The sequence below is a fragment of the Dicentrarchus labrax genome, unplaced genomic scaffold (genome assembly GCF_905237075.1).
Source record: "Dicentrarchus labrax unplaced genomic scaffold, dlabrax2021, whole genome shotgun sequence".
Classification (NCBI taxonomy): Eukaryota; Metazoa; Chordata; class Actinopteri; family Moronidae; genus Dicentrarchus; species Dicentrarchus labrax.
In genome coordinates, this window is record NW_026136708.1 from 16890783 (window position 1) to 16913211 (window position 22429).

The window sequence follows — 22429 nt, forward strand, 5'->3', positions numbered from 1 at the left end:
ACTGAAGAGTTTTAAGTTTACCACCAGGGGGCGCGCAACACCAATAAATCTCCCTGATAGACTTCACCAAAGGTCATCATAAGCACACAATCTTATAAATTCAATGATGACCTTATTGTACACTGTTTACTCTCTATATTTGTATTATTATAACATAATATTAGAGCAGCCTTTTTCTGAGTTTCACAGTCCAGAGCAAATATTAAGTGCATAACTGGGCTATTAGTATGATTGTGCACATTTGAAGTGACATTTAAAATGCATTTTAAACGAAAATGTGTGATTAAACAAAACAGCGGTCAAGTTATTTTTGAACACAGTTTATTCCAAGCACAGGAGTCATATTTTGGTCTCACTTTACCAGCTATTGGCACATTGTAATCCCATTCAAACTGTAACACATTTAAAACTGTCTTTATAAAAACTATATAGAGTGGCAGTCTTTATGTGGATGACCCCAATATGTCCTGTGTACTCTCAATTAAACTCTCAGTCAGGAAAATACCAAGCTTTTTCTGAAAACTATAATTATTTCTACGCCTGAATCCAGGGCAGCACAAACATAACTGGATTGACAATAGCTTATTTTATTAAACTGGCAACATGACGTAAGAGACACGCGGTTTGCGCGTCTACTGTGAACATCTTTTCAGTGCTGGTTCCTTCTCCAGATGGCCATAAGCAGCGATTACCACAAGCATCTGGTTTAGCACTGGTATCTTTGAAATAAGGGTTGACACGGTTGACACAAGACCTGAAATTTGCACAATTTTCTATGAAAGAAACATTTCTGATACAGAATTGGCATATTATGGTTACGTACATCTACATCTGGGGAGATAGCAAGTGCAACGCGTGACAGAGACGTTCAGATATTACACATGCGCCAATTCAGCAGATGATAAAAGAAAATACATACATAAGATCAATTTGGAATATCCAATTTATAAATTATTTGACCAGTTATTGAGTTATACACCAGCTGCACTCTTGACAACAGTGACTTAATAGCTAGAAAAAGGCACTGCACTGTGAATTAAACATACTGTATCAAAAATAAGGTTAAATCACTAAACCTCTTTGAGGCTCTTTTTTTTAATGATATTTCTAATTATTTTCTTTAAATGCTGACATAGCTGTTTAAATGGGCTGATCCCCTTTTTAGGAAGCAAATACATCAACCAAACACAGAAACACTAGGATTGCATCCCTGAGGTGCCAGACAACCTTCGCCAAGTATAAAAATATCTCATAATAAACCATACTTGAGAACAAAAATACACAACATCAATAAACTATTAAATATTATAAAATAGATTTCATAAGGGTTGAGATGAATTCCCCCCAAAATATCTTTTGGTTTTATAAAGTTCAAAACGCAGCGTGGTTATTCACTGTGGAAAGATTGTCTTACATTGTCCCCACTGTCCAGTACACTTCTGTCTGCTTTATGCTGCCCCTCGCTTAAAGTCCACACTTGAATACTGGAGGGTGCCGAGCATAAAGCTCCAAGTGTCACAGTCTTTTGCAGCTGCCTCGCGTTCTGTATAAAACAGACCCATCTGAGGCCTTGGTCCTTCAGTCACCATGTAGTCTCCACAGGCCTATGTGTGTCTAAGACAGCTAACCCATAAATCCCCACTTCAAAAAGGCCTGCTGAGGTCACAGGCGAGGCAATGTAGCCTTTCACCCCTTGTTTCCGGCAGAAAGAGGCGGCTAAGAGGTGAGCTTACCATGCAGAGCGGGAGCTTATACTTGTACTGAATGGGGTACAGCTTATGATACCCAGAGGAATATGCAAACCAGCAGAGAGGGAGCACTTTATTCCCAAGTCTGCAATACCTTCCACTGTTTTCATCAGTGTGTTACTTTTGCATGCTTGCTTATAAAGCTTCATAATGTCCCTTCCCCTTTCCAACTCAAGTGCGTCCTAAATTTTCTTTTATCAAGCTTTCTATAAAAAAAGCCCTTTAGTAGTCCTCAGTAATACCGGTTGAGGCTCCGTGTCCCGGGGATGTCAGGTTGCCCGTTCATCCAGATCTCCCGGATGATTCGCTCCCTCTCCTCGAGCCTCTGCGCTCTTTCCAGCTCCTCCGCCGACGTGAACACGTTCATGTTAAGTGTGCGTTCAAACCGCCGGTGCCTCCGTGCCGACAGATCTGACGTGGTGTCCCAGTCAGAGTCCGAGTCGCTGGAATCTGAGGATGAGTCGGCGGGGCGTGCTCGTTTCTTGGCGGGAGGCCGCTGGCGGGGCTGGCAGTCGGTGCGACAGGAGATCTGGACCACCAAGGCAAAGAGTGTGAGGAGGAGGCCCAAACACACGCCACAGACGAAGAAAAGTGCGGCCCTCTCTGGGTGGTCTGTTATGAGGGAGAAAGATAGAGAACAAGAGAGTGAGGGGGGGAGTGCTATGTTTAGCTGATTTCTTACAAAAAACATGTCAAACATTTAATTGGATCTTTGTGACTGATGTTGGGTGTCTTTTATTTTTTCTCTGACCTGTTCACCCTGTTAGAAAATATTTCACTTGATGGCTCACTCACTGTAATGAACATAAGCGGCAGACTTACAGCTCATATTACACACTTCCCAGTGTGGTCCCCTGGTTTGGCCACAATGCCAACCCTGCCATGCACTGTATTTATGCTTCCATTTGTCTTCAGAAATGTATTTTTACATGTTGTTAATGTTGGTAAATGTATCCCACCACCTTAAGCTCCAGGGGGACAAGACGGAGCTGCTCTTCCTCTGAATAGGATTTTTCTTTCAGTACTGACTGAACCAAAGTTACACCTATTCCATCCTACGTAAGTGTGAGACCTGCTTTGCATCCACTGCTTACCCAGCCGTACACTGTGACTCAACTCAGTGCTGTTCTTTTCATTTGTACCGAGGTTTCGCACCATTAGACCCTCAGACAATTGTGAAGTTCCAAATAAAAAGAGGAAATATACTGCAAATATGAGTAACACATGTTTGAAACCGATTCAGTTTAGGTTTTTCATAAAAAAGTTCACACTTAAAGGTCATACATTATTTTGATTGGTTTAATATTTCTCAATAAAATGCATTCTATAAATGCAGGTCATAAAATGTTATGGCAGCTTACAAATGTAGAAAGAAAACATTTTATCAAGTTCAAAGCAGAGTTAGCTGTCCTTACATAGGACTAGCTTTCCATAACAGATTGAGGGCATGTTTATTTGACTGTAAGACTTATGCATTTCATTATGTACAAACTGTTTATTTGAGTCACAGAGAGGGTTGTAATAAAACAGGAAGTATCCAAACACCCAAGCGATTGCGGTGAATGTCCTAAGCAGCTGGATGAAGCAGATGACTGACAGTGTGTGTACGTTGCTGTTATCTCCGCTTAACATCTGCATTCCTCTGGCCCACATGTACCCACCTTTCAGTCCCAGGAAAAAGGAAATGGGGGATATAACCCAAAAGATAGCGAGCCACACACATGTATCACACATGAAACCCTGCACTCAAATCCCAATGTCACTTATATTGCTCTCTGAGAAGTAATTTTGAGCCGTGGAATAATAAGATCCGGCCTTATTCTTGACTAATAATGATAATGTAACGCTGGATCCCTGTCTAAGTTTTATGAATGTTGCACTACCTGATATGTAAGTGTAGGCTGCCAGTGCGTTGCTGATGAGGGCCATGTTGGCGCTAGAGGTGGAGTTGATGATGGGATTCATGCCTGGGGGCCGCAGTGGATTTTCTCCTCCTTCTCCTCCGGCTTCGGAAAACTTCTCCTCGTTGGGATTTGTCTCCCTAATCTTCTTCCTATCTGCAAAAGACGACAGAGCAGGAGAGTTCAGTCTCCCAACACAACACAGACTATATTCTATCAGGAACGGGAAATTCAAATGTCAAATGCGTTTGAATTCTTTATTTAGACACAGATGTTTTTGAAAAGTTTCATTTGTAGACCATGACTACACACCAGAGATCAAAATCTGTGGTTCCACATGCAGAGACACACAAGGAGCGTGTACCGGTACAGTCAGATTATGATGGCGCTGGTTGGGTCATTTACAGTAAAATAGGAGCATATTGTCTCTGAGGTATTGTGACTACTACAGCATTCAGACCACTTAGTCATCTCCAGTCTCTCGGTGGTTTTCCATTTTTAGGCAATGCGCTTCTGTAAAAAGATGCATCACCAATAAAGACACACACATGTTCACAGAGAGCTGCGTGATTCAGAAGATAACACAACATCCGCTTCTGTCAAATTCATTCTGACTCAGGTCATTAAGAAACAGAGGACCACATGGGAAACGTTTGCATTCTGGCAACATTTCAAAAGCTCCCCTTCAAAATCTCAGAAAACGATCTATTTATAGATGGGAACAACTGTTTCCTCCTCTGGATTTTCATCCATGGTACGACTTCTTTCAGTGTTTACATGCTGGCTTGTGTTGTGTATGCAAGAGTCGAGGAGTTGAGATCAGAGAACAGAGTGATCTGATTACTTAGATTCACACGCATTTTCTGAGCACAGTTGTGTCTACTTAACCTGAAGCGGGTTTCGGTGGGAGAGTGTAACTACTGTACCTTTAACCCAATGAATAAGTGATGCATCACTGAAAAAACAACAACCCTTAAACAATGACTACCAAAACAAACAGAAGCATTCAGTTCGGTGACCTAAACCTCTGTGTGCATAGTCATATTTACATGCTTGATTCTTTGTCAGTGTAGGTGAACTGTCATACACACCAATGACCTCTAATTGCAGAGGCTCTAAGGTGTGTCAGGCTCTCTTTATCTGATAAATGCAGTTTAGACTGGAGTTGCTCACTGAGGACATAAATGTTTCCACCTGGACCCGCTGCCGTGGTGCACACATCACCTAACATTCAACCAATAGACCACAATCTCTCTTTCTAACACACATAAAAATAGGCAGACAAAGCATGAATAGAAAACACTCTATAGCACTGTGAGTGTCGATGGTAATGTCAATCAATACCCTGTTTGCTCTGTTGATGAAATATTTTTAACATGAAAAACTCGACTTGAAATCATTTATTAATAATAAATGATTTTATTTTTATATTTAAATCTGAATTTAATGACATTAAATCGTGCATCTGTGTGTTGACACTCTTTCCCAGAACAAATCATTAACAACATACATACGCAATATTTCATTTTCAGCATCAGCAACAGAGGTGTGTTTAGAACAGACTGAATAGGAACTAGGTAGTTATAACTGGGTACATACTTCCTGGAAAAGACAACCCAGTAGTGGCCAAATAATCTCTGAGAACTGCAGTGCAGAAACGGCCACAGCAACAAGCAGTTAGGACCAAAGATGGAGACAATAAAAAGTCAGAATCCTGTGGTTTACAACCCGGGTGGGGCAGTTTCTACAAAATGATCTTGTCCTGCCAAGTAGTGTTCAAATTCCCAAAGTTTAATTTTAAATTCTAGACAAGATCCTCAAGTTTTCAAATAAGTCAGACCAGTTAAGTAGTCAATAAGTTGAGAGCAACTAGAAAACTACAATTTGATATAATGGTGCTGCAATTAAAGTCATGATATCTTGGACTTGAATAATTCACTCAATATAAATGTCACATAGCTCTGTTGCATTGCTGTAAAAAGCCCATAATTAGAAGAAACATATGCAAATTGACTGAAAAGACGAGAGGAAGTCAAATTCAAGAAGAGGAAATGTAAGGGGCACGGAAAGGTTAGTTTAAATAAAGAATCTTAAGCCTTCGCATGATTTTGGGACGTTTTGGAAACAAGCTTATTTACTTCCCTGCAAGAGTTGGATGAGAAGAGAGATACCACTCATGTCTGTACAATAAATATGAAATATGCTGGCGCCAGCAGTCGGTTAGCTTAGCTTAGCATTAAGACTGGAAACCACAGGAAACCGCTAGTCTGGCTCTGTTCAGATGGGTAATAAAATCCACCTACCAGCACCTCTAAAGCTCACTAATTCTATGTATCTTATTTATCTTGTTTGTTCAATACGTGCAAAAAGTTGTCAGGGTACGGTGACTTTGTGGAGTCTCTACTGGTTGCCGGGCAACCTCATGGTATGACACGTCTCCAGGAAGTCACTGCACCCAGCCAAGGTTGGCTTCATATTTACTGCAGAGGTATGACAGTGGTATAAATGTTCTCATCCAACTCTCGAAATAAGCACATTTCACAATGTCAAACTATTCCATTAAGAAATATAATGTGTTGTGAAAACGGTTATCCAACTATTTAGTGAATAAACAAAGAGAAACGAGACGAATGAGCTGAGAAGATAAGGATACCTATATTTACAGTTAAATGTTTCTTGTTCCGCCTTCATATTCCTCCTCCATGTCCTTTTTTCATGTGTTTTATCCCCTATCAGTGCATCAGAGATGGAAACAGGTTCTCCTAGATGAGCTGTAAGTGGAGTGTTTGAAGCCAGTGCAAGGAAGTGAAGCCATTCATGCGTTAGGAACTGTCAACACTACAGCGCATATCTCCTGTCTGCTCCCTCTCTTAACTCCTCATTCATTCGTCTATCCTCCTAATTAGTACAGTGCCGGTAGCTGAGCAGAGTATTTAGTGTGCTGGACGCAGGCCACGATCCCTCATGAATAAAGCTTTGTTTAAGTTTCCTTCCTTGCTGGCGTCTCCTGTTTTTCACTCTTTCATTTCATTGTTTTTGCTCTGTCTTCTCCCTTTTTCTCTCTATGAGAGTTTGACCATATAACAGACTGATTTGGACTGCGGTCACATATAAACGCAAACATTGGCTCTTGGTAAGCAGTATATTTTTAAGACCGATGATCATAATTGGTGAAAACCGATGGCTGTGCTAGAATACATATGGAAACAGTTGAACCCGTGTGACTTTAAATATATATACATATATGACCTGACTTGAGACCTGAATTACTGTTTCTCTTAATGCCTGGGAGGCCTCTGGACTGTTTAGTGTTAACTCCTCTCCATGGGAGGTTGAGTGTGTGTCAGTGCGTGTGAGTGTGAAAAAGCTTATATCCTCACCTGGAACAGCGTCAGGGCTTTTGACTGAGCTCCCCTCCGGAGGGCTGTCTCCCACTATGTTTGGGTCATGGGCGCTGGGTGGAGGGGAGTACACCGGTGGTCTGGGTCCGTGCTCCTGGAGCAACTTCTTTGGGACTTCAAAGAGAAGGATAGGTGGAGCAAAGGAGGGGAGTTTGGGGATGAGGAAATCATAAAGATAATTAGATAATGTGTAATTTGAGAAGGAACGAAATAGCAGTTATTTCTATTTGAGTTCTACGTTGAATCTGACCAATATATCAGAGGGTTTTCAGAGCTCCCTGTTGTGACAGAAAACAAGGCTGTCAACCAGAACAATAAAGTTAGCAGCCATAAAACCAAAACAATGAGCAGAAAGATGCTAAAATGCTTTGTACAACTGAGGGGAACAGCAGAGTCAGGTGATAATTCTTTGTGGGTTTATCACTGTGAAACACACCTTTCACATAAAGGCAATCAAGTGGTTAATTGCTAATATAGAAATATTATTCAAATAATTCTGCACAGCCACAACTCATAAATATCCAAACTACAAGGTTCCTTTCCAAAAATGTGATAAAATATTATTGTTCAGATTTTTTTAATAGTATTGGACTATGTATTTGTCAGGCCCTAGTCTGGACCAGGGCTGCCACTAACAATTCTTTTCAATATCAATTTATCTGCCATTTATTTTCTCCATTATCCAAAAATAGTAAAAAGAAACCATTACAGTTTCTCAGAGCCCAAATGGACATGATCAAATTCCTCGTTTTGTCCAACCAGCAGTCCAAAACCAAAACCACAAATATTCAGTTTCCTATATGGATGATTGCAAAAACCAGCAAATATTCACATTTGAGATGCTGGAACCAGTGGATTTTGGAAAATTACGTTAACAATGTATTTATTTATGTAATTTATTATGTAATTTGTTGTGTTGTACTACCAATTAATTATTAATTAATATTATGTTGTTCAACTGACATTGTCAGCTCTATTCTATACTTCGGGACAGACAACATTTTCCACTGATTCCACTGTATATTATGTCAAAAAGTTGTATACTGTTTTCATACCTCTTTTTCTTTTCTACATAAAAGTGTGTCTCATTGATTACATTTTAATCTGTCAAAGCAATTGAGTTCTTCTCCACTCCTCGCTTGTGTGCACATACTGCAACAATACATTTTATAGGAAATTCTATTGATTGAGATCACAAGTTTCATTTAAGTGGAAACACTTGAACTGAGTATATTGCGACGGGAGGAGCAGTTGTAAACTGAATGATGGCTGTGATTCACACACTCCTCCTGACCTTGAACTCTGATTCCCGAAAGTTATGCTGCCTCCTCCTCGTCCTCACCCCTTCCTTCACATCCCCCAACCTCACAGTGTTCTGTGAGTCAGGGAGTCGGCACTTTTTCCCCCAGACACAAACCCACACTGCAGTGGGCTATACATTCCTGCCCGCTCACATGTGGTTTTGGAGGCCGGGCCACACTCCGGTCACTGTGTTTGCTGCCCTGTCAGATCAGTGGTGATTTACAGCTCAGCAGATGACTGTCTGTCCAGCTTTCTGTCCGTCTGCCGTTCTTGCATTTTTATTGCTCTGCACAAACAAACAGGCAATGACGAATAATCTGCTGCCTGCTTTTTGCTGACATCAGTAGCACTAGTAGTGAAACTCTGACATGTGATTTAGGGTAAAAATGGACCATTTGTTTAAAGGCTGATGAATAAACACACTGATCAAATTTCCAGAGACGGATTTTGGCAGTGGTCCAAGAGTCAATCAAAGTGCAGGAAGGAGCAGAGCAGACCCCACAAAGCTCCCCTCCACTGGATACCACTTATCCCCTGGACACATTACAAGATTTTTCCTATTGTAAGCAATGATGAAAAGCCAGAGCAGGAACATTTAACAACTGATATTTACTGTACAGATTATTTAATGACATACAGTATTTGTCTTCAGATAGTTACAGCTCATAGTAGAGACTGACAGGATCTGTTGGTGGGAGGAATTGCATACATGACGTAGCACACATAGCAACAGCCATCTTTTAACAGTATATATTTAAAGATGGGGACAAGGTCGATGTTGTTTTGTGGTGCACCTGCGCCCAAGCTCCTACGACATCATCTTCCTACATAGCTAGCTTGCTACCTGGTTGAATTTATGAAAAATAGATGAGATTGATGCTTATTTTGTAAGTTGACTTACAATTCAGTGTGATTATCACGATTAATAAGCTCCATAACATCTTGCAGAATCAATTTTTTCTGTGATACTTTGATGCAAAATAGATTAACTTGCAGCACTTGTGGGTTGTGAGGTGATTTGCAACAAGAAAAGCAAACTGAAATGCAAAATGCAGCAGCAGTAGTAAAGGAATCTAGGTGCAGAATAAGTTTTACATCATTACTGACACACTGAAATAAATCACATTGTGGCTGTTATATGATACATATTATTCTACTTGAACTTTTCTAACTATGAATTTATATCAACTGGTTTTCAGCCAATAAACCCTGAAAAGACTCAAATGTCAATAAAAACTTTTAAACTAAAATGCCCTTTAGGAATTTGAGTATTTGAGAAGTGCACACCAGTAGACTATAGAATCACTCACCCCAAAGCAAAACATGTTTGACTTTATTGTGACATGACAGAGTTGAGCCCTTCATTCACACATAAGAATAAGAATTACAGTCCGATCTACAGTGACTGTGACATCATATTAAAGTGTTCTTCCACTGTAGTACAGCTACAGTGAGAACAGTGATTGATTAACTTCTCTGAGAAAGCGCCTTGCAAAGTCACACACCAGTACTCTCTAATTTATTCTGCCATGCATACCATATTATCTTCTGTCAACTGAACAGAGGGAGCTGTATTGAGCAATGTACATGTGAGAGGAGAAGGTTTTGATGCTATCTCACTGCCGCCAATCAACAAAGCTGGTTCACTGAAACTCACAGACATCAAAGAGCCTCGCTGAATCCGGTTCCAGCCTTTTGAAAGAGCAGGAGGTTGATGCCAGACTAATACAAGTAGTAAATGATTTCTGGTCTTTCTTCAAATCTGCATAGAAGGCTTCACCTTACTGCATGAGGAGAAGTCATTCGGTGCCAGGTAAGTTGCCAGTTGTAGAAACATATACTCTTACATTTAAGTACCTTCCTGTAATTGCATCATCTCATGTGGCAAACCGCACCAATCTGTTGCCTAAATGGGTTAAAAAACCAATAATTTGAAAACCCATTTTATCCAGGTCTTGGCAAAAACTAAATAAACACAGCTCCCCACATGTGGAGGTGAAAAAGGCAGAAAAATGAAGAAATGTGATTCAGCCTGGCAGCTCCCCCTGTCCTTCCTCATCAGTCTGACACACTAATCATGGGTCTTAAAACTCCCCCACTGCCATGCTGCCACCATCCTCATGCCACGCCCTGATTACAGCCTTCTGATTGGCCCTAATTGGCTGCACATGTGGCCCAGGGTCACAGCTGAGAGACGCCATGATGAGACACACTCTCTCACACACATTTTTACACAATTAAGTTACGTATAATTGAGATACACCCGCGCACACAAAAGTGCATGCACCCTCAAAGCCACACCAGATGCCTGTGCATACATAGAACACATATGGACGGATGCATTACCTGCCATTTGTGCATACACACACAGTCCAACACATTTGTTTTAACATCAAAATATCTTATCCTTCCAAATAGCCATGTTATGTTTTTCTATGGGCTTACTTTGCTGGCAAAAGCCGGTACAGTATAGTAAATTGACTGCTGCTTGTCTAAAAATAATTGTCAAAAAGCTAAAACCTCTCGAAGCAAACGGCCGCAAACCACACGCAAGGAGCCAAGCAGTAAAAACTATACCAGTAAAAGAGAGAAAGAGGAGTGCAAGGGAGAGAAACCAAGAACATAAATCACACTCTACAGCCTGCATTGTAATGGCATGGTCACATAAATGCAAGGCAAATGAGTCCTTGTGATTCTTATTATAACTCCACTAAATGGGACCAGTGCCGGCGCTGTACCTCTCAGAGCCCTGGATCGCCACGGGGAGTGAAGATACGAGGCGGGAAAGAGTGCCCATAACAATGGTCCATGTTTACATTGGCAGAGCCCAGCTTTGTTTTCACTGGGCTCTGCAGGCTGGAGTGTGTGTGTGTGTGTGTGTGTGTGTGTGTGTGCACGTCTGTATGTGTCTGTTTGTGGGCCATGTGCTGACCGATGCAGAACACAGTTGGGACAAAGCCCTGTAAGCCAGAGGGGATATAATGAAATATTAAACCACGCTAAATCTGAGCTGAGATCAGACCTGGGCCAATACTTTAGCCTTTATGAGCATACATGGAGGGCTGCTGGGGACTAAATATTTTGGAGATTGTTTTAGGGCATTCTTTAATGCTCGGTTTGCTTTACCTGGCTCTAAAAAAAGACTGCTTGTTCTACACTATGACTTCTCTGGGATGCACTCGAAGCTGTCCTAATGTATTGACCATCATCTAAATTATATTCTATCTCTGGCAGAGATGTACTGTATATTCCCAAAACTGCAGTGAAGGACAAGGAGAGAGTGTGACAAACTGGACCACACACTTTTGACAAGAGATGTGATTCATTTGCAGCTACATGAAGATATGGAAATTTACAAATGAATAACAAATCAGATATCAAGCATTTGGAAAGTTAATGTAGTGGATAACTTGGAAAAGTGCATTGAAACAGTATGCTGGTATATGTATGCATGTGTGTAAGCAGTCTGAGCAAAAGTGTCTGGTTTCAATCAGCACACAGCCAGTGCCGATGTATTCTACAGCATTAAAGTGCTGTCTAAGACCCAACCTTCACTTGATATGCACACAAAGGCAAATCAATGTAGACACACTTAGACTCACAAACTGTTTCTTATTCTGTTTTAGCTCTTTTTACCAATTCTCACTCAGACACCACACAGACACAAGGCATGCAGACATCTGCCCGCTCACATTCACAAGCCCCCCCACCCAACACACACACACACTCTTGTGCACACCCACACCATTCTCACTTAGCTAATGGCATTCCTGCAGAACAACATGCAAGGTGAATAGGGCAGGAGCTGAAGGTGTTGAGATTGCATTCCTCCTCTGCCTCCCTTCTCCTTTTTTTCTCCAACCCCCAGCGTAACACTTCACTCTTAACAGCATCCAGCTGACAGAGGCTGATTGGGCTTGTGTGTGTGTGTGTGTGTGTGTGTGTGTGAAAGTTTGACATACAAGCGGTGAAAAGTCTATTCATTATGGAGACAGAATTGTGAAATGTTTCAAAGAAGATGGCACAATATAAGGATGTGTGTGTGTGAGCGGCTTAGAGAGATACTAACACCCAGAGCTGAGCCAAGCAGAGGCATTACCGCCATGTTTATCTTCCCCAAAAACACACACCCACAACCTCACACAGTGAAAATTAGTGTCCACATATCTAAATGCACGTGTGCATGCATGACCGGGGGCATGTGTGTCATCGGACATTAGTAACACACTCATTCCTGTCTTGTGTATACAACCAAATTTAAGGTCAGGTAATGTGAACCCTATCAAGGGACTGGTGGTCTGAGCTTTTCCTGGTTTGCTCCATTTTTATGTTAGTGTGGTCAATCTAACCTACTCCATAACTTTATTGGTTTTGTTATGAATGTGTGTGTGTGTGTGTGTGTGTGTGTGTGTGTGTGTGTGTGTGTGTGTGTGTGTGTGTGTGTGTGTGTGTGTCTGTCTACTAGAGAGTTACAACATACACAGGGACTGTGGTAACCTAAAAGGAGCCTTAAAGGAGCATACCAGTGGTTTTGAAAGTCTTAGCCCATTAACTATAAAGTACATCTAATTTACATGATCTGTCAACAATTTCCCAAAGCATGCCATAAGTTTTAAATTCAGTTCCCACCTTCAAGACAGCAATTGATTTACATTCATTTTACTGTACTAAACGAAGCACAAGACATCTAGAGAATTGTGTTTTTCATCCGATAGCACAGCCGTAAAAACATGAAGGCTTAGATTTGACAGTGTGAGCATCTGAGTGCTTCAATGAAGTGTTGGAACGGGAAAAATCAAATGGGGAAAAAAAGCCTTTTAAAAAACAATGACTATAGGTTTTGAATGTTACCAGTAGGCAGACTGCCATCAACCCTAAAAGCACCTCTAGAGCCAATCTAGGGCCACTGGTGGAAAACTGGCTATGCTAGGAAGTTCACTACACTGGTTGTTTCTGACTACACCAATAAGAAGCAGGCACAGCTCAGAAAACCTTTTACAAAAAAGTTATGAGAACCAAGCCTCAAATCCTGGAGATCCAGGAAAAGTTCCGCTTTGTCTTTTGGCTCAGATACACGAATGCTTAATCAAATCAGTGGTCGCAAGTTATCCAGTCAGCGTGGATTGTGTAGTTTAGAAAAGCCCTTCGTTGGCAGGAGCTTCTTCTGACAAGATGTGTGTGTTAAAGAGGCTCGTACTAATGCAGCGTTCTTTAATATAATACAGGTATAATCTACTGTGGGACCTTTATGCAAGGCAAGACATAACTGGATGGTGACACAGTCTTAGTGAGGGTTGGGAGTACATTCCAGGATGGAGAGAGTGGAACAGCTCAACCCCCCATCCTGCCTCACTGAGCCCCCTGCCCTACATTCAGCTGCAAAGCATAGAATTTTTTCCCCATTTACTTTAATGGATAACACACATCCTTCTGCTGTGAGGCACCCACAGATACAAATGTATGCACACACACACGCACAGATGCCACAGCATGGGCTATGAACGTAATCACTCTCACTTCACCACAACCATCAGCTACACTCCAAAATCCCAGCTGTTTTGGCTATTTAAACACTCCTCATACACCGCACATGTGCATGCACACACAGTTGGTGTCATTAACATAGATGCACAGACAGGAATAGATGCTCTGTTGACAACGTGGGGTCATAACAATCAGTGAGAAAATCACTCAGTTGTGGAGCTCCCCGTCCGAGACCCCACACAGACACACAGAATCCCACTGATTCAACACTGATAATCAGTCAGTTTGAAATATGTGCAAAGAGGAGGTGTTGAGCAAAGTAATCATATTAAACAAATACACATCCTTCTTTCTCTGATGTACTTGTTTTGTCATCAGTGAATCAAACCCTAAGCTTCAATTAGAATCATCAAACTGTAATCTGAGAACTGTTAAAAACTGGATTTAAAATTAATTTAACAAAAGGGTTAAAAGCCATTAATCCCTTTTTTAATTAAATGTGCTTAATTAAATGGATTCTGGTGCATAATTAGCAGCCCATTTGTGATTTTTTTTCCTCCTTTGATTCTTAACTTTCTGTTATCAGAAAGAAATATGAGCTGTGTTTGTACTAAAAGGACTTTGTATAATTGTAAAGTCTGGTGATCAGCCAGTATTCCTGGTGCAGAAACTTTTTTTTTTGTTCATCAAGGGGACATTAATCATGGTTTCATCACCAATCTTCTCCCTTTTAAATCTGGAAAGTCTTGAAAAATGTACTATCCATAGCCAAACATGACCTCTGACCCTGCCAGACTGAAGCTGCCTTGCTGAACGCTGCCCTCAGATAGCTCTAATGTTTGTATTTCCACGTCTTTATCGGCTGGACGTGGGAGTGGCGGGTCCACTGTCAAAGTCAGCAGAGCCTCATCATTATCTGATGTTCCACTGGATCAACAAGGATGTGACCATCGCTGAATCATCAAACCATGCCGCCCGCCTAAACTCACTCCTTCATATCAGAGTTATGAGGTAATGGGATGCTGACTTTTGATTGGGACAGAGAGCTGCTGAGGTCGTCAAATGACTTGTGAAAACAGTCAAGACAGAGATCGTCATTTGTTGCTGCTGACACGGAACAGAGAGAGAACAGAAAGTGGCAGGACTTGTCTATCTAGACACATTCATGACAGAAATAATGCCAGCAGCATTCAACAAGCATGTCCTAACATATGTCACGGCTGATCTAAACAATGGTGCTATCTTTAGCAGAAGGCAACAACTGCTCGTACATGGCAGTTCATAAAATCAACACTTGGCAACGTTGAAATCCACTGGGACCAGAGGAATGAATGATGTTTTGGTGAAAGATAAACTGTGAATAGCTTAACGTAGCCCTTTCAATATACCAACGGGTCTCTATTCAAGCATATTGTGCACTCATCTTTGTTTATGTGTGACAGTTTGAAAGGTTGAGATAAATGTTGACTTTCGACATTCTTTCTCTTTCAATCTCTTGCATGGTTGAATACAATATAAGGCCTGTAATTAGGCTTTTGATCACTAGTGACTGATAGAGCCCTAAAGTGACAATAAGGTGGAGCAAGGTTCATTTCCATCTCTGGTATGTAAGATGGCGCCCTGATTAAAGTATGTTTTCCTGCTGTCTGTCTAAATAGCATGAGAAGAACGTCGTGACGGTGGTATATTGTCCAATAGGGGTGGGCGGATCAATACCTTTTTTGAGTAATGATAGTCGCGTCAATAAGATAAATACCAAAACAATGTACCCGTCTTTATGTTAGATCATGAAGATCATGGGCCCATGAACACTTTGCTCTTCTGTTGCTGTTCAATCACCTCATTAGTTCAGATAATCCACACAACTAACAGGTGTTAGTTACAGTTAAATACACTCTCGTGTTTCAACATGTATGCGATTAAGTACACAACAGGAAAAAATGGCGATTGTTTGGCAAGTCATTTGGTGGTAATACAAATGTAATCAGAGGTAATCTGTTTGTGATGCATTCACCTGATAACTGACACACTGCTCTCCCCTACACGATAGATCAGTAGTTGCGTTAATGTTGAATAGTTTGTTAGAAAGCATCTGTGATACTAATTTTGTGGTATCACCCACATGAGTCTGAAACTCCACACAAAATACAATATGAATACTGAGTTCACCTAAGTTCAGAGGTTATATGCATTCCCAATAGTACCAATAGATTTTAAAAACAGACTTCCAAAACAACATTAAACTGGAATTTAACAATTTTAAAATGGAAACAAGTAGACAAGATAGAGCTGTTTTAGAAAAATTTAAGAGAAGCTCTGCTTCAGTCTATCTGACAACAATCTTCATGAGGTGCACTGAGGTCAGCACCTAAGTAGCTGAATGGGCCTCTTTGATAAAGCTAACTCCATTACACAAGTTACTGAGATGCACAGAGACAAAGATAATAACATAGGTAAGGTTGTGGCATTGTAACATACATCCCTGGTGCATTTGGTCCCTGAAGCTCTCTGTTTTGTCCATGTGAATGTTCTAATTGCTCTTATTGCTTATTGATGCCTATTATTATTTATCCCCTCCAAAATCAGTGCAAATGGTCAGCAACAGACAGTGACCAAGGGGCTGGTTAAGTAAGGTCACTGGGTTCAACACACTGTACATTTGAGGTGCTACATTTTAAAAAGGAAATCCAACTGCGTCAAATGAATAGTTAACACTGTCGTGAGCTGATGCAGTAAGTGCAAGCATAGCCGAGATAATGCAAGAGTATGACCTCAGAGTCACATGTAGTGTTTAAGACCCTTGCCATAACACACTGACTTTTCAGTAAACAGCAGAAATTACTTGATTAGATTACAAGCCATTGTTCTAAATGACGGAGGATATATCCATAACAAAATAACACAGCAGCATCTGTGTGTCATTATATGCTCTGTGATTTGATGCAGGTCATCACACTCCATCGCTCCCTCTTTATCATTTTGGTAAAACACTACCACCTGCCTCATGTAACGCTTGTCTATCATAGGTGCTTCTGTGCCCTGTCATTGTCAGGTAATTAGACGAACCCTAAGTGAGAGTGAATCACAAGCAGTGAAGTTCTCTCCAAGTTATACCTTACCTCTTCCACAGAGAATAAAGAACGATGAAAACCTGAGCGGTGTGTGGGAGTTGGCGTGTTCATATGTGTATAAGAAAGGGAGCTATGTTTTTCTTCCCCATGTGTTGACAGGGTGCTGGGCCTTATTAGTGGTCAGGCCTGGACAGAGATAATGACGGTGAGGTCTGGGTCAGCCTGAGTCTGTCATCGGTCTTATCGCCACAAATACACACACACACACACACACACACACACACACACACACTTTACCCCGCACCTTTTGTTTAGTCTGCTACAGATCAGTACTATTGACATATTTCAGAAACAACACTGAGGTTTGATAGTCACCTCTACACTGGACTGAACCTGTCCCCTCTGAGCAGATTTTTGACATTATTCTACTATGAGCTATTATTAGAACAAACTCTGAAAATAGACATTAGTAGGCGGGTGCTATCACAGGCTACACTGAGCAGCTGTTTGTAATCAAGAGTGAAGAGAAAGGGTGATGAGAGAGGAAAAGACAGGAAAAGGAACCTTCATAAACATTTCCTTTCCTTTCTCCCCTTACAGTTATGGTTTCTTGGCATACAGGAGCCCTGAATACGAATAATGTTCTAATAGGGTTTCTTACATGCACACACACATTTTTTGCACACTCCAGCAGTATACTCATGGGGTCCATAGGTTATGATATAACTCTGATTTTGGAAACTTGAGTGTCTGATGTGGGTGAAAACCTTTAGTATTTCTATTCCCATTGCAGAGCCTTTCTGGGTACAGCTGGTTATCTGTTTGTCCTGCTGTGTCCTGTCCTCTTTTTCTGCCCCTGTCAACTTAGCCATGGTCTTAAAACAGCTTGAGCTACAACAGATGCAGATGCATGTCCTCAGGGTGGAGAGAAAAAGAGCACGAGAGAAACAGACAGAGAGAGAGGAGTGATAGACACAGAGACCACCAGAGACACTTTTACAACAGCCTTTAAAACAAACACCTGCTGCCGTGGCTGGAGTGACTGGGAAACATCAGAGATCCTGCAGTCTGTAACACCCGGCTGTGATTAGATAATGAAACGAGCTAACGGAGTTACAGCATTACAAAATATCTCTCAAATCCTTGAGTCTCAATTAGATATCCTGTTCAAACACAAGAAAAAGTACAACTCAAACGTGCAGCCAGGGCTGTAGTGCAGGGCCAATGCACATAAAACACTGTTTGCCCACCTTTCAAATTCTCAAATAGCATTTATGCAGCATCATTGAGGATTTGCGCATAGTTAAGACCTGTTAGTGCCCTTAACCTCTGTTCCAGCTTGCAGTTTGTTGCAAATTCTAGCATGGCTCAGTTTGCTATCCACTGGACTGACCACTAAGACCTTTGTATTTTGTGAGCACAGAGCAACCATCAACTCATTCAATCACTGTAGAAATTAAAGGTGTTCCACGATCCACAGTTCGTTTGCTGTGGTCAGAATTCGTAAATGGGTTGGGGAAATTGATGCGTTTGCTCCTTGGTGCAGTTTCTTTTTACTAAGGAACAAATTCAAGAGCTCCACTATAAGCCACATGAGAACATTGGTTATATGTGGCTGTGGTGGGAGTCCCACAGGAAGAAGGTCCTGAAGAAGGTCCGCTCTGCACAAATTTTAAGAGGGCAATGTATTTCATTGCAAGCTCAGGTCAGACCTTGATTCATTATCCGTCTAGCTGCTGGAAACTGTTGATTTCATTTAACCAAATCCCACACAGTGCACCTGACTATGGGAGATAGTTAGCTCTGACTTACAGAGTATGCCTCGAAGCTGTGTCAGAACGAGGTTGGATCACATTCCCACCATAAATTAACCGCTCCAGAATTTGTGACCAGTCCAAGACCGCTTCCTCTCAGTTTAGATGTCATTCAAGTACGATTGCTGTTTTCAGATCTACCCTAACAAATCGCACCAAGGAGGAATACGAACCAGGGTCAGATTCAACTGGACTAAGCAACGCAGGTTTGAAAATGCCATGAAGCAAGAAAAGCTAGCACAAACTTTTCCTGAAGTTGATTCCTTGCAGCAGCCAAATGAATCAAAGTTAAGAAGATGAACATGCTCCTGAAATGTGGTGCATAAAATAACCACAAAGTATGCAGCAGACTTGCAAATAAACTGGTCATCATATCAATAACTCTGGTTGTAACACATTGGTACTGTATGACGATCCAGGCAACAAGTACGTAAGTTTGGTTATGTTCCATTTTACTTAAAGAGAACAGTTCACTAAATAGTTGGCCATATTACCTATTGGTTTTGATGCTTTGGTTAGGAAACATCAATTGTTTCATTTTAAAAATTAACCCTGGTTATTGTGAAAAAGAAATCTATATTTGAAGCTAATCACAGATTTTGATAAGGAAAAAGATACATGTGAAACAAGGGTATACTTTACTCATCATTCTTTATCCCTACAAGCATGAATACAGTAAAAAATACCTCTCGATCCAACAGGAATCAATTCCTTGTTGCAGCTGAGAAGATCTGTCTTCTCAATCCCCACCCCAGCATGCAGTATTTTCATTCCAGCTGTGGTGTAAATCTTTCCGGTATCAAAACGGCTACAGAAATCCTCTGACTGCGGTTTATAGAGTTAGAAAATGCAATTTGATCTGCAATGGTTGTGTCTTATTTTTTTCACATTGCATGGCTGCGGGGGGTTTGGTGCAGATTTGACATAAGGCAGAACCACACTAGTATACGCTGACACACAGGTCAACACTTGACACTTTAACTCACACACACATTACGCAGAACACCTTTTCTTAACATATATTCAACCCTTAGACAGAAGAAGTCAGGATGTAAGAGTGGGATGGACTTCCCACTCTTACATCCTGACTTCTTCTGGAGAAAAAAAGCTTTAAATCAAACAGTCCAAAATATTTGTATATGTCAATATAGGATACATAGCATGAGGAATACATATGACACTTGGAAAGGATAAAGATGAGGAACATACAGACAGAAATTTAAAGTAATAGTTCAACATTTGGGAAAATAGGCTTATTTGGTTTCTTGCTGAGAGTTTAGATTGGCTGGGAATAGTTGCCAGGTAACCAGCGGAGTATCCAGGAAGTTGCTGCTCCTTGCTAAGAAATAGTCCGGTACATAACCCTTTGTAAAACAGGGAACGGCTGTTTCTACACTTTGATTTCTTGATGTATTTAAGAAAATAGTATATTTTAGTTAGTTTTATGCAGTATATTGTGAAATGGTTCTCGCAGAGTTAATAATATGCCAACGTTCTGAGGAAGCAGAGTTTAGACTAAAAGCACTCTTAAGAGGTAGAGGACCACCCATGAATTCATCAGCACTGACCTTTATAGGGCAACTGTCATATTAACATTGACAGGCATTTTATTAGGGGAATGAAAGAGTAGAAATCTTGTGATCAAAACATAGAACATGTGGTTGTCTGAAACTTTTCTAAAGGGGGTCTGTGGGTCCTTAAAAACTCTTTAAAAAGTCTTTGTACTTTTATCAGGCAAGAAATCACTTGTAGTTATTGCAACCTTTGTTCTGACATGTCTACTGTTTCTCTATCTATGGCTGAATATTTCTTTTATCTGTCAAACCATTGTTTAATGTATTCATCCATAATAAACATATCTAAGAGAGCAGCTTCTCTATGCTAAATGTTCTACATTGTTCATTATCTTTGGCTAAAAGGGCTTAGCGAACTCTACCTAAATGAATGTTATTTAAAGGATCAGTGTTCAGGATTTAGTGGCATCACTGCTGGAGTATGTATTTGAAGACCTGGGAATGAGAACAGGCTGTAAAGTGTGTAGGAGAAACTGTGGTGGCTGCGAAACTCGCAAAAACGCAATGGTTTGTCCGTTCCGAGCTACAGTAGATAGATCACATGGCCATGGACAGTGGCAGTCCATGGAAGGCGACCCCTAGCGTCTGTAGATAAAAATGGCTCATACTGGTAACAAAAACATAACATTCCTATAGTCAGGTGATTATACACTGATGAAAAGATGCCTATGAATATTATATTCCATTTCTGCCAATAGATCCTCCTCAATGTTACACACTGCACCTTTAAAGAACAAAATGCTGCTTCCTTGTTTGTCAAAAGTGCCAGTCAGTCCACTGGAAAACAACTTTTCTTCCCAGAGCCCTGATAAGTGTTTGCTTCCATCAGCAAGCTACCAAAATTTTGGATTCCATAAAAGTAGCATCCCAAATTCTGTCTGGTTTGGCTAAGTCTATAGCCAGACCTACAGAGGCCTGGATCCACAGTGGCCTTGCTAAACAAACACAACTTGGAGGTCTGGCTTCGCTTTAGCTGACGAATGTCATTATGCACGTCGATTAAAAACAAACACACTGGCAGAGAAAGACGTCCAGCTTTTTGGTGTGGGCCTAAGGGTGGAAAATCCCCATCTGACAGGGTTAGACAGGGAAAAAGGGATAGACAGAAACTAAAAACTAAGGCTACTTTTGGCTGATGGACAGAATAGTTGATTTTTTTCTCATTTGTTGGTTAAGCTGTCTAATGCCAAGATGCCAACTTATAACTTGAACAGTAACTGAATTGACAGCTGAATGCTCAATATATTTTGACTTTCCCTCCTTCATTGTTATAGAGAGCAAGTGAAAGAAGAGAGTGGGGATTATCCAGCCTCATCCAGCCAGCTCTATTACTGTTATTAGTGGAGAAAAGCCAAGATCCAAATAGAGACTGCCCCCCTCAAGTGAACACAAGACCTAATACTGGTCAGACAAAGCAACCACTATTACCATAACTGATTAGACAACTGCAAGCTTCATGATTTTAGATATTTATGACATTCTTGGCGCTGACTACACCGACTTTTTCAGTATTTTTTATTTTTTAAGAAATACACACAAAGAGCATTATTTCACAATGTCCCCTATGGAAAAGACAGTGTATTTGCAGGACTAGATGGCTGAGATAAAAAGTAATGAATTACCACATCACATCAGTCACTGAGAACACTCAATATGAATCAATGATACAGAAGTCAGCAGTTCCCACACACTTTGGACAAAGCGTGTCTACTATATCACACTTGAATCACATGAGAGCACATGGGCCAGTTTGTACCAACGTCAAGGACTAGCTGTATTAGCATAGCACCTAATCATAAACCCTACAATAGTGCACACACACACACACACACCTCAAGAGTACCAGAACCCAATCGGGCGCTGGTGTCATGTTGCAGACAGGAAACAGATGGCCTGCTGGGAAAAGAAAGCACGCCAAAGAAGGCCAGAGAGAATGCTTCCCTCCCTCTTTTTCTCCCTCCATCCCTCCCTTCATCATCCCTTCATCCTCAGTTGGAAGGAAAAGGAAGACTGAGGCCGTGGTGGTGTTTGGAGGCTAGATCAGTGGGCTCTGGCTCGAGATCAGAGTGATGGAGTTCTCTGGGAGATTTTTAAATAACAGCCCAGCATGGCTCTACTGTACTGGGCTAAGCTG

The 22429-nt window shown here is 41.0% G+C and overlaps 1 protein-coding gene across 3 annotated transcripts in view; it reads right to left on the minus strand.

Annotated features, from left to right (window-relative positions):
* Positions 1-304: 304 nt before the first annotated feature.
* Positions 305-22429, minus strand: part of LOC127368730 (protein eva-1 homolog A) — a 74740-nt gene continuing 52615 nt past the window's right edge. For 2 of the 3 annotated variants that reach the window (XM_051409844.1, XM_051409845.1), the window contains 3 exons: positions 7030-7164; positions 3632-3805; positions 305-2360 (listed from right to left, as the gene is read on the minus strand). In XM_051409844.1, the coding sequence (XP_051265804.1) occupies positions 1981-2360; positions 3632-3805; positions 7030-7164 (689 nt within the window). In that variant the 3' untranslated portion in view covers positions 305-1980. Of the gene's footprint in view, positions 2361-3631; positions 3806-7029; positions 7165-10009; positions 10390-22429 lie in introns of those variants that run through there. The other variant, XM_051409846.1, reaches the window with a different exon arrangement.